Raw genomic sequence first — 14325 nt, 5'->3', positions numbered from 1 at the left:
AAGAATATAGACGCATATACTGCATAGATGGGTCTATATTCTTTGATATTATCTTGGAAATTACGCGTTTACATCCCAATTGACCCGGAAGAGGTTGGTATAGATTCTCTTTAAAACGACACCCAGATTTAAGTGAGAGAACTCTAGAAGCGGTAGCGGCAGTAAGTTCAGTTGTGTCTGAAAAATATATATAAAAAAAAATAGTTGCATCGTGAAGGTTACATTAATATTCTTCAAGACCCTTCACGTGTTTTAAATGGCGATAAAACCGGCTTCCTCTTGTGTCCCAAAAATAAATGACTGTTGGCTGTAATGGCAAGCAAAAATGTATATCAAATGGAACATTACTCCAAAGTTAATTTGACGGTTATGTTTCCCTTAGCAGCATCTGGAGAAATAACAGCATCAATGATTATTTACCCTTATAAACGAATTCCTAGCAATCCGTTCCACGAGAATGATGCATAGTATGTAGCGATACGGGATGGATGAAGAATGAAAACATCTATGAATACATAGGAAACGTCTTATATAAGTATCTAGTTGCGAAAAACACTACTAGTCATTTTGTTCGTTGATGGACATAAAACTCACTTAAGGTTGATTCAAACACATCAGTCCCGTCACAGTCCCGGCGCCGAACCGGTCCCGTCTGGTCACAGAACTATTCGTTCGTCTATTCGCACACACCCGAAATGCATCAGTCTTCGGCGACCAATCTGTTGAAAAGATGGAAAGTTTCTCGGATAAAGAATTAACAAAAAATATTATTATTATTATTTCCTGCCAAATATTATTTTATTAAAATTAATGTCCACGTATTTTGCATGCGACAAATCATATAAAACATTATATTTTCTCACACATTCTATTAATTGTTTATCAATAATTTTATTTTGTTCACTTGCACCGCCCGTCATGTTCCCGGCAAAACCAAAAAATTCGTCGCTGAGATTATAAAATCGGCCGGGCGATAGACGTGTCGAAACCTGATTGCTGGGAAACTGTTCGTCAACTGATGAATGTGAATGCCGGCGGCAAATTTCTAATAAAGAATATTTTGTATGACGGATTGTTCGGTTCGGCGCCGGGACTGTGACGAGACGTGACTGATGTGTTTGAATCGACCTTTAACCATTCACACCAGTGAATTATGTTTGAAGTTACAAATTATTTTAGTGGCATTATATCCCAATGCGACCAGAATTGTACAACCTGCAGATACTGCTGTATTTAAACCATTAAAGGCAAATTGGAACCGGGCAGTATTAAAGTTTAGACGCGAAAACCCGAACTGAATAGTTACCAATTGTATTGGTACTAAACACAGCCATTAGTCAATTAAAATCAGATTCCATTATTAATGGCCTCAAAGCATCTGGATTGTATTCATGGAATCCTGAAGCAATAGACTATTCCAAATGTTTAGGAAAGATCACATACCCGAATAAAGGTATTAATCCACACTATTTCTATGACAAAATCAATATTTTGTAGACACAGACAGACAAAATATTAGAATTTCAAAGTTTGGATAATTGCGAAAAATTAAATCAAGATTCAAAATTGCTCTTTAATATATTTAATTTATTTCAAAGTACCATAAATCTAACCACGATTCAGGCTACAGAGACAGGTTTAATCTTAAATGATACACAAGATAGGTACCTCTATCATCACAGAAACCCATATATCTTCAGATATTACACATAACCCTGTAGGTGACAATGAAATCATATGCAACGTACAAGATATTCCTGTTATTACAGAAGAAAATTTACTTTGGGATTTTTGAGTTCAACTTCCAGAAAACGGTGATATTACATATAATATGGATAAATTTGTGTAAGAAATGTAACCAAGTGTTGCCAAACCAATGTTAGTAATTAACTTATACTTCTTAAAATCTACCGAGGTAAATTCTCCAGCAAATTCTGATGAAAGCCGATAATGTATTCAAAAGATATTTTTACTCACAGATTAACTTTCTCCGACCAATTCCCAAAATTTCCATGTTAGAAAGCATCAAATCAAAAGGTGATTTTTACTTACCTCTATATAGGAATCTCGAAGTTGTCCCCCGCAAACCCCTTGGCAATAGTTACGCATTGCAATCAGAATTTTAAGTATTCAGTATCGTTTTAGTATTCGATCAAGTGCACATAGCTTATAGTTAAAAGCTAAAGGCTCATTCTTAATCAATGATATTAATGTTGAAGAGAACATCCTTAGTTAAAGTGATAATTATTAGTAACATTTTAACCTGTATCAGTGCTCATGTAGTGTATCGCGGACTAGTGTAAGGTGGACAGTGATCGGCGGTTTCAATAAAAGAACTCTGCGCTAAAACTTTGGCTAGATATTAACTTAGCTGTAGTAACATTCAATAATTAAATTACTTATTGTTTAAAATTCTTGTGTTCTTATTTCCCACGTTAGTGGGTGCTTCTTCGATTTGGAAATAATTACATGATTTAGTACGCTCTAAATTGTAGGAAGATCGCCAACTTAATTTGTTGAACAAATGTCCGTTTAATTCTACCATAATATAAAAGATATCACAGAAGATACAATGACTTTATATCTCGGCTAGCTGGGTATGCTTGAGACTGGCCAGTTGATACTCAAGGTAGGGTTAGGCCTATTTGCATGCCCTGAGAAAACAGTAAAGAATAGAAAAGATGTATATTAACTAAGAAAATATAAGAATAACCAAAACGAACTAAGAGTAAGTACTGACAACAGGAATATAGGAGAGAAGAATGATTTGGGCGCCAGGGAAGATGTTTACTGGACTCTTAGTCTAACAAACACTTCACCTAGTGACTTTATTGCTGCTGCTAACTATGTTTTCTGTAACTAGATATAACCTTATTAAAAAAAAGAAGGTGGTTTAATAAAACAGATTATTACTTATAACCCAATTTAATAATAATAAAATAGAAAACCTGTAAACCGTAATGTACAATTTAACTTAAATACCCTACATGAAAATCCCCTCAACAAAGTTATATATATACATATTTAATTTTAAATACCCTTATCATACAAAATCCTATTGACCCCTTTTTTTTATACAATATATTTACATTCCCTAATGTACTAGAAAAGTATGAACTTTTATTATGAAGTTTTATTCATTAATTAAAACAAAATTTACTGACAACCAACCTATTTATATATTCAAACAATTATAACCCCTCCCTATATTTAACACAATGTATCAGTTTGACAATTTCTAAGTTGATTCCAATCAGATAACCTGTAGATATATTTAAATTGGTCTGTTCAGAAAGGAACAGATCCAAGATGAATCAGTGACGTTACCAGTAGGGCTGTAAAAATACAAAATGGACCTTTGTGCACAAATGACCTTACAAAAGTGTATTAAAATCCACCCCTACCCTGTTATTACTAATACATATATATATTTAAAATATTTAATGACAAAAAAATAAGCAAATGATGTTAAGAAAAAATTGAATGTTGTATAGATAATGATACGCAAATATGAATTATGAAAATTGACTAAAATTATTATTAAGTTTTGGTTCGTTCACTCACTAAAAGTTTAAACAATATTTAAGTAACTTATTTTTAAAATAGTACGAAAACAATAAAAAAAAGAACCTGACTACTCTCAAACCGAGAAGGTTCTTCTTCCGGACGCCTTACGCCGCTGGGACTCGTCCGGGTGAAAGCTGTAAGCCCACTTTTCTAGCACCAAACTGAACAGCTACTCCAATATCCGGGAAAAGCCCAAAAAAAACTCCAACTAAACTAAACTGAAATCCATTACCCCAAATCCAAAATAATCTTTATTGTATTGACTTTTATATTCCTTTTTCCTCCAGCGACTAAAAATAAAATCAAAGAAAGCTCTCATTAGCTTTATTCTGAGTTGATAAACAAAAAGGCGGTTAGGACAAGAAAAACTAGTCCGAATGATGATAATTAGTGAAGGTTTCGTACACTTTTTGTGACCTTGGAAAATTAATCGAAAACTATGTATTTATAAAAAAAATGTTGGGATTTTACTATGAATATTTCAATGAAGAATTAAAATTTAACTTATCACGAATATATTATAGGCAAATAGTAATGAAGGATCTCTTTACATTACCGAATTGCTTGGATATTGATGAGAACGTGTACTTAGGAGAATTTCTAACAGAAAGAATTCTGAACGTGATTTGACTGATATAATTAGGGTAAAATTATTGAATAAATGATATTAATATGAAACTAATAATGGTTAAAAAAAATAATGATTTACTTTAATTAAAATGAAACTCACCCAACGCAACAATATTTCAACAATTAAACCAAAATCTTCTTTTCCCAAAACTTCTAATATTAAAAAAAACGCCTTCTGTAACTTAAATTCACCTCTGAATAACTTAAAATTTTTTCTGATAACTTGAAAACCTCGTGGCGTTGGTCGCTGAAGGATCAATCTTCTGCCCCGTTCAAAGGTTAGATATAAAGTGAGTTCTTACACTTTTAAAATTGTTGGCTTCCGTCAGTTCCAAGCTAAGCGGAAGCGACAGGTAAGCGGTTTGACCAATTGATAATACGATTACATGTATAGTTGGTTGCATACCTTACAGGCAGAATTAAGTTATTTTAAATTTCTCAGTAACGATAAAGTAATCTTATCGTTACAACGTCCCAAAGCAAATTTGAAAATCAGCAAAGAAGAACGTGCTGGTGAGTTGGCTAAAAGAAAGTTTTTTTTTTAACTTAGGGATATCCAGAACATGAAAAGATACAAATTCTCTCAGATATAACGGCGAAACAATTAGACGACACTAACCCACCAGTAAATAACCTTTTGTATACATGACTGTGTTATTCTTGTTCCTATATCTAAATCAAAAGTTGGAATAAAATGTCTATTTTGTGTTAGAAGCTACCATATTGGTACTTGTGCAAAGAAACAACAAGGAATTGAAAACTTAAATAGTTTTGTGTGCCTTACCTGCACAAACAAAAAAAAAGAAAATATAGAATTTTATGAATGACCAATGACTGTAATTCTATATGCCAATAACTATGTTTGTATGGCCAATAACTGTGTAGTTCTGTAAGTTTTCAAATTTGTGTTAATTTTTGATATATATTATTATTTCTGATTAAAATAAACTGAGTTATTATAAAATTTTATGTTTCATTGCTATTAAAAAACCCTTACAAAATACCTATTTCACTTTAAAAGATACCAATTTACAATTTTAATTCAATTGGCAATTCCTTAAGTGGCCAATCACTGTACTCGTTACCCCAATACTTACTTATAGCTTATCTTAGTTAGTTATAAAAGTCATTGAAGATCTTTTTACCTATTTTTAAAGTAAAGGGGAAGCAGTAGTTCAAAAATTAGTAGTATCGGTAGCTTTACTTTATTTATCCAATTTATCAAATGTTAAATATACAAAATATGCGGATAAACATTTCACATTTAACAAACTATACTTTATTATTTATAGCTCGGAACCTGGGAGCAATTTCTATAATAAAAACAAAAACTAACTAACAATAAATTGTCATGAGGTATTCGAGATGTCGAAACTTCGGAAAACATTTCAGTGTTCTGAAGTTATCAACAACAGAAGGTTTAGAAGCAAACAAGATTTCAAATGTGTTAATTAATTGGACCATTAACCAATTAAATACTAGAAAATATTTGCCAATTTTTAGTACTAAAGAAGGTTTGTTAAAATTCCAGGACTTTTTGAAATGCACGGCAACGTCGCAGCAGTTGGTAGCATTGTTTAGTGACTCAGTCCAAGCTGTGCTTAACTGCGACTGTTGTGACGTCGAAACAAAATTGAAAGTGTCTCACTTGAAATGTTATTTTCGTTACCAATAAACTTAAGAGACTTTCTGCAAAGAAAAAAAACTTTTTGAGCCTTATTCCTGGAACTTTTTTATCACCCATCGTATTTAACACATAATATATTTAATATTCATAAATGTTTTTTTTTATTTGTTCTTTTTAACGCACAATATTCGAGCTAGATATGCTAACAATGTCTTTTCTTAACCTAAGTAAAATATACATTCAGTAGTTTATTTAAGTTTGTTAGTGCCCCCACGGTTCCTGAGAATAGTCTTTACAGCTGATATTTGTCAAAAACAACATATTTACAGCCCGTAAAAAAATAAAAGCACTTTTTGTCGTTTTTGTCGTCAATTCATTGTTCTGTATCAAATACCGTCTATGAAAACTTGCAACATTTATAATAAACTTATTATTAAAGGTACAAAAAGAGTAAAAATTTTAAATCAACAGTAAAATTTTTAAAGTGAGAGAAAACTATAACAAATAAATAAACTTTTTGTTTCGTATTAGGCGTATATGTGTCTTCTGTAACTGTTCCTGATCGAACTGGCTAGACACAATGCGAATATAGCACCGACAACCTAAAAAACAAAATAAAAATTAACAAAAGTTTAACTAAATACAGAAAAATAGTATTATTTTCTACTACCTACTATTACATTATTATTTTAATAAAAAAATCACACTAGATCAATTCTGTAGTACCACTTGTTATTATCAAAATATACATTCAAAAGTTTTGCATCTTGTTATAAGTAACTGGTTGTGCTGGTTTTAGTTTGCTGGGGGAATAGCTCTGAACTGAGTAGCGGCTTTTCAGTACTTCACGGACGACGGGCTGGGTGGGGGAAGTCCTCAACCCCGACACGGCGCGTCCCAATGGCTGATATGGAACGTTCCTGTAGATATGCAGGACAGGTGCGAATAAGGTCCAACCAAATAAGTACCCGCGGATCAACTGAGGGCATGACATAGGGCAGCAGCTATGTCATTATTGCACTGGGGCTGTATAATCCATACATGTCTAGTGTAAATTACTCACAGGCGACAACTACATCTTAGTTCAACCGGCTGTGAGACTGCGACCAGACAGGCAACGGGAAACCACCTGATTATCTTCCCAGAGAGCGGTATGAAATGACGATTAAGCAAGAAAATTCTGTGCTCTGCAATCCGGCTAGCGGAGATCCTGACAAAACGTGGGAATACACAAAGAAATGGATCACTGAAGCCATCAACAATACTAATCCCAAAGACAAAACAGCTAGGAAAAACATTGGATGACTGAAGAGACTCTCAGTCTTGTAGAAGAAAGACAAAAACTTAGAAATGGCACATCAAATTCAAAACAAAAAGAAATAGAGATATGCACCATAAATACAACTATAAAACACTTGTGCAGAAGGGAAAAAAATAATTATGTTAAAAGCATGTGAAATATCTAGAGGAATTCAAACCGCAGACACAGATCATCAAAGATGATAGTGGAAATACCATAACAAACCCAGACGGTATCGCGGAGGTGTGGAAACAATATTGCGAAATACTATTCTCCAACAATGACTTGAGTACTTAGGACATGCGATGAGAGGGCAAAAATACGCATTATTACAACTTATTACGCAAGGTAAAATCCGAGGAAAGCGAAATGTGGGAAGACGAAGAATATCCTGGCTTAAAAACTTAAGGGAATTGGTTTGAATGCAGTAATGCAGAACTTTTTAGAACGGCAGTCAACAGAGTCCGCATGCTTTCCAACCTTCGATAGAAGATGGAATAAGAACAATGACCCAGACAATAATACAGAGAAAAGAAGTTATGAAAAAGAACCTCAAATAATGAAATTAGAAATTGAGGCGGCAGTTAAAAAGCAAGCAGTCGGACAAAACCACGAGGATGCAGCAACCATGCTACAGAACTACATACTACCTTATGCAAATACGGCAAAATATTTGGGTATGACATTAGATTCCAAGCTACGTTGGAAAGCACATGTTAAGAAAAAAAAGGAGGAATTAGAAATTAAGTTCAGAAAGATGTACTGGTTGATGGGGAAAAAATCTACTCTGTCTACTTATAACAAATTGTTATTGTATAAGCAAGTCCTTAAACCGATATGAAGATATGGGATACAGCTATGGGGCTGTACAAAAGAAAGTAACATCCAAATTATACAGCGATATCAGAATAAATTATTAAGGAACATCGTTAACGCTCCATGGTACTTCAGAAACTGTGATACGGTTATCCAGACAATAAGTAAGTTTGCCAAAAGACATGAACAAAGGCTCTCCAACCACGTGAATGTCGAGGCCATCAAACTCCTAGTCAACGCCAACCAGATAAGAAGACTTAAGAGAACGAAGCCGTTTAAGTTAGTGCTATAAGTGAGTGAAAGTGAAAACGCAGAGCAAAGTGCGGCTAGTAGTACTATAATGTATTAGAGCCTAAGGAATATTGTTGAATGTAACCTTAGATAAGTTTTTTGTAATATTTTGTATATAGAACTAACTTGCTTATTGATTTTTTAGTTTTATTAAATAAATATTAATATTATTATTAAAGAAAAAGTTAAAAAGCTAAAATTCAGAAAAGCAAAAGGAGAAGAAGGAATAACAGCTAAAGAAATAGGAGAATTAGGGATGGAAGTAATGCTTAGAATTTGCAATAAGATCTGGAATACCGGAAAGTGGCCAAATGACTGGCGTAAACTCACGTTTATTCCCACATATAAAAAAGTTTCACCAGCAGATTGCAGTAATTACTGTACAGCATTGATATCACACGCGAGTAAATTACTTCTAACCATCATCAATGAAAGACTAAAATAATTCTCTTACCACAAATTTCCCAAGAACAATGCGGATTCGTCCCAGGTAGAGGAACAAGAGAACATATTCTTAATATTCGTCAAATTATCGAAAAATCTCAAGAGTTTAACATAGAAACATGTTTATGCTTTGCTTTGTTGACTATTCCAAGGCCTTCGATATCGTAAAATGGGATAAAATGTGGCATATACTTAGAGAAATGGGTACGCCAGAACATCTAGTCTATTTATTACAAAAACTATATATAAATAATACTGCTAATGCAAGAGTTAATAATGTGGTTTCGAAAAACTTCAGATTAAAATCCGGAGTTCGACAAGGATGCATAATATCTCCTATTCTATTTAATATATATAGTGAACATATTATGCGCCAAGTTTTTGAGGAATGGGGAGGTGGAGCAACAATACAAACAAACAACCAAGCAGAGATAAGAAACATGGCAGGTTACGAAGTGGTCAGGCAATTTAATTACTTAGGCTCCATTATTATTAACAGTGGAGGATGCGAAGACAAGATCCGTCGACGCATCACAATGGCCAGATCGGCAACAGCCAAACTAACAAAAATTTGGAAGAACACTGACATCACAAAAAAGATAAAATTACGCCTCGTTCGAGGATTGATATTTCCTATCGTCACCTATGCTTCAGAAACTTGGACAATAAAAAAAGCCAATTCAAAGCGGGTCTACCGTAGAATGTTGCGCATATCATGGACCACCCATCAGATATTTTGGACATATAACTAGAAGAAAAGAAGGCATTGAGCGAATAATGGTTGAAGGTAACGTAGCCGGTAAAAGATCCAGAGGAAGATCTCCAGTATGATGGTCGAACCAAATAAAATAGATGACTGGTTACTCATTCTCAGAAGCAAAACAAAACGCAGAGGAGAGAGATAATTGGACAGAAATAGTCAAACAAATTACATGACGCCACTACATCCTTCCGAAGGAGAAAAGATAGAGGAGGAGGATAAGTAACTTACAGTTATATGCCTAAAACGCAATTACCGCTAAAAATTTTAAACAAGAAAGAAACGTTTTTGAGCTGTTTTTGTAGTAGATTTTAGCAGTAAAAGAAGAAAATTCTAACAAATGGAATAATTTGTATGCAACAATAAACAATAGACTCATAAGATTAACATTAGAAGCCAAACCAGAAATTGTCCATGTCATTCTGGTATATATGCCCACAACAGATGCCCCAGATGAAGACATTGACATTTACAACAAGGTAAAAAACACCCTGAAGAGAATCTCACAAAAGAAGCCAGTATATATTATTGGAAACTTTAATGCCGAGGTGGGAAAAACTGAAAATAAACCACGTTTGAGAGATATTGTCGGGTCATTTGGCATTAGAAACAACAGAGGAAAAATTCTTTTACAGTTTGTCATTGAAAACAATCTAGTTATAACAAATACTTTATAAACACGAACACAAAAATCAAATCGACTACATACTCGTGCGAAAGAGATGGAAAACCTAGTAATAAACGTAAAAGCAATGTTAGAAGAACATTGTGGACCAGATCTTAAGCAGCTAAAAATGAACTGTATGCTCAAACTACACACAACTAGAAAAATACATCATATAAAACAGCTAAGGGTAAATAATAGAGCAAATAATGGATAATTAAGGAAAACGAGTGCACACCGCGTAAAATCCAAAAGAACAAACATTGGATGTTAGGAGAAACCTTGGATGCTAGGGGAAACCTTATAATTAGTGGAAGAAAGAGGACTTTACAGTACAAAATACCACAAAACCAGGAACCAACACTCTAGAAATAGTGGAGCTAAGTAGGACGTTAAAGTGTATGTACATTACAGAAACAACAATATAAATAACGTGTGTCAAGAACTGGAGAAACATGCAAATCGACATGGAACTTGAACTATTTAGAAAAGTTATGATTCGAAAGTTGGAGGAATAAAAAATCGACATAGAAAGTGTTGCAGAATCCTGGAAAAATTATTGCCCAGAATTATGAAGACACTTCAAAATATGTCCCCTAGAAGATCCCCACTCCCCACTTCAGTCCCAGAACACAAGAAACATACAATCAAAGAGACAGAACCGATCATCTTACGAGCAGAAGTAGAGAAGGCTTTCAACAAACTAAGCAACAAAAAAACCCAGGCATACATGGCATACCAGCGCAGACTCTAAAAACAATGAGTGATGTGAATCACCTTTTATTCCTATCAATAAAAAAGGATCAGTAACCGTATGCAGCAATTACAGAACTAATGCCTTTCAACGGCTAAAGAACTTTCTAATTCCAGACATGGATTACAAACAATGCGGATTCGTATCAAGAAAAAGAACACATGAGAAGATATCGAACACCAGACTGATAATAGAAAAAGCGAGGGGAGACAACGTACCAACGCTGCACTGATTCGTATCATCATCATTCTGGCTTTGCAACCCTGAATGGGTGCTAGCCTCCTCAAGAATTTCTTTCCAGTCGTCCATATCCATCGCCTTCTTCCGCCAAGCACGTATTCTCATATTTCTCATGTCTTCATCGATGTTATCAAGGAAACTTGTTCTGGGTCTTCCTCTTCTTTTCTGAACAATGGGTCTATCAAGGAGCATTTTACTAGCTGGGTAATTTTGTTCCACCCGCATTACATGCCCTATCCATCTCAGACGTCCTATCTGAACTGAATATGTTGTGATACGATATCTGGTTCCTGGTATATTCATATTCCAATCACTATAGGAATCAGAAAAATCAGTAACCTGCGATACGTATATAACACACTTATACTAGCAGCGAATGAAGTCGAAATGACTACCATCACCGAACAGCTAACCCAGATAAGCAAAGAATTCAGACTTCAGATCGAAGTAAGACTGTAGATCTATAGAAGAAATCTACGCGCCTTCTGGACAGAACACAGAACAAACCTGTCAATTTGGAAGAGCTTCATACAAAATACTCGCTACAAAACACAAAGCACACCTAAATTACTTCGTCCACATTTCCAAAAGAACTAGGGAAATAATGGCAGTAGAAGGAAAAGTACAAACCGAAGGCCGAGAGAAAGACTTCCAACAAAATGGACAGACCAAATGAAGTCTCTGATGGGAAAATCACTACATGAAGCCGTCCATCTGGTACACGATTGCAGCGAATCTTAACAATATTTAGAGTGTCACCACTCCCTGACTAGGGCTCAAGGAATGAGAAGGAGGACCTGAAATTCAAACTGAAAAGAAACGAATCGTCGACCTGTTAGTTATTATAACACAATATACCAGTGTACACTTGTAGCGACCTCTACACGAAGAAACATGTAGTTAAAAGAGTTTTTATCGATGGCGATTTAAGTAAAATGCAAAATCCAAGCTTGTCGTGATAATGTTCAATAATTCAAAACATTAAAGCAAATCTTCTTCTTCAAGTGCCATCTCCGCGGCGGAGGTCGGCAGTCATCATAGCTATTCGGACTTTTCAGACGGTTGCTCTGAAAAGTTCATTTAATGTACATCCGTACCACTCTCCGCCTCCCTATGCTCCCGTTTAAAGCAAATGGAAATCTCAAATGAATAAAAAAAACAATGACGAGGGAATAAACCAAACATAGAAGTTATAGAAGGCAACAACAGAGGAAGAAATTACACAAAGATTAGGACAAACAAGAACAGCAATCCGACAACCTAACTCAGTATGGTGGGATAGACAGATAAATATGAAGACAAAAACACAGATTTATAAAACATTAGTGCGAAGTATTATGACATATGGGGCTGAAAATTGGATTATAAACAAGAAAAATAGCAGTAAGATAGTAGCAACAGAGATGGAGTGCCTGCGAAGATGCTGCAGAGTAACAAGAATGGATAGAAGTAATGACGAAATAAAGCAAAGAACATCAATAGAAACAGACATACTAACATATATAGAACAAAAAAGACTAAAGTGGTATGGACATGTAAGAAGAACTAGCGACAGCAGATGGATAAAGAGAATAACCGAATGGAGCCCCATAAGAAGGAGGAAAAGAGGACGACCCCGAAAATCCTGGAGGAACGAAGTAGACGACGCCATGAGTAAGCGAGGCCTAAACGATGGAGAATGGGACAACAGAGAGATGGAAACGGTTGAGCGAGGGAAGGCAGTGAATACTGTAGAATCCCTGAATATATATATACCAACCAGATGTAAAATAGAAATTGATGGTATCAGTATTGAACAATTAATAGAAATAAAATATCTGGGAATTGCACTGTCTAGCTAAGGAGACCTGGTCAAAGAAGTGAGAGATCTAGTACAAAAAGCAAATAGACTCGCAGGATGCCTTAATAACACTATATTGCGAAACAGACACATTAACACTGAGATGAAGTCAAGAATTTAGAAAAGCCAGTGTTGGACCAATAATAACATGCCTCAGAGACAAGACCCGACACAGCCACAACGCAAAGGCTACGGGAAACGGCAAAGATGAGAGTGCTGAGAAGAATTACAGGAAATACGCTGAGAGATCGAAAGAGAAGTGAAGACATTAGAAGAAAATGTAACGTACAGTGTATAAATGAATGGACACAAAAAAAGAAAAAGGAATGGAATAACCACATAAGCATAATGGAGGTGACCCGTGTCGTCAAAATAGCAAGAGATAAGTCACCAATCGGCAGAAGAAGTATCGGACCACCGCGCAAAAGATGGAGTGCCAACCTTCAATAGAGGTATTAATCCGCCAATGAACAAGCAGAATTGCGTATAAAGAGGAAGAAGAAGAAGAAGAAAATATTTCTTACACATTTTAGCAAAAAAATGAATCGAGAACCGAGACATGTAACCAAGATAATTGCAAAAAACCATTATTTTTGCAGTAATTTATAAATGTTAATAACTTTGTTTTTTGCATAATGACATGTAATATAACTACTTGAAATTATGGTTCGGATCCCGGAAGACCACCTAAAAGATGGAGGGATAGTTAGCAATCTACCTACCAGGAAATTAACCAGAGGCAGCTTCAGAATTAAACAGATCGAAAGATCTCCAAGAAGTAGAAGAAGAAGAAGAAGAAATTATGGCAATGAATGAGTTATTGTAAGTTTGTAAGTTATTGAATTTGTTTATCCAGAGTCACTTCCTCAAATGGTGATTATAGAGGTATTCTTTGAGGCTTCAATTTTAAGATATATTAAAAAAAAATTAACATTTTATCAAAATTCTTATTAAATAACTCGTTCTAAAAAAGCCTGACTTTTTAGTCTATAAACATTTATATTGATACTTTTTGTCACTCGCTTTGAAGTACGCTCACTGAAAAGATGGTGAAAAAACAGAATCTAAAAAAAAAGAACTTTCTATGACCAATAAGAACCTAGAATTATGTGAATTAATCTGGGATGGTTTTCCTTCTACTTGTCCAAAAAATGATCAAAATTGGATTTATAATAAAAAGATCAAATTTAATAAACATTTGATATCTAATTTAATAAACAGACCTTTTATGCAAGAAACTGCGTGATGCAAAAACTTCTGAATGTATGTAGAGTTAAATTACATTAGATTATATATTTTACTGGGCAGTAATATTTCTTTAAGAAAGTCTCACTAGTGATAAGTTTTCTTTTATAATATAGCTTCAAAATTACTGGTACAAAGTTCTCAGAA

General features: G+C 34.5%; 1 protein-coding gene across 2 annotated transcripts in view; it reads right to left on the bottom strand.

Annotated features, from left to right (window-relative positions):
• The window catches only part of LOC140449536 (CD63 antigen-like), a 130318-nt gene that overhangs the window by 3345 nt on the left and 112648 nt on the right, over positions 1-14325 (bottom strand). Inside the window, exon 5 of one of the 2 annotated variants that reach the window (XM_072542740.1) lies at positions 5387-6426. The exons of the other annotated variant lie outside the window; for it this stretch is intronic. Coding sequence (XP_072398841.1) covers positions 6352-6426 — 75 coding nt within the window. The 3' untranslated portion in view covers positions 5387-6351. Of the gene's footprint in view, positions 1-5386; positions 6427-14325 lie in introns of those variants that run through there. 2 annotated transcript variants of the gene reach the window in all.

The sequence above is a fragment of the Diabrotica undecimpunctata genome, chromosome 9 (assembly GCF_040954645.1).
Source record: "Diabrotica undecimpunctata isolate CICGRU chromosome 9, icDiaUnde3, whole genome shotgun sequence".
In the NCBI taxonomy this organism is placed as follows: domain Eukaryota; kingdom Metazoa; phylum Arthropoda; class Insecta; order Coleoptera; family Chrysomelidae; genus Diabrotica; species Diabrotica undecimpunctata.
This window is presented reverse-complemented; position numbering and strand designations above follow the sequence as displayed.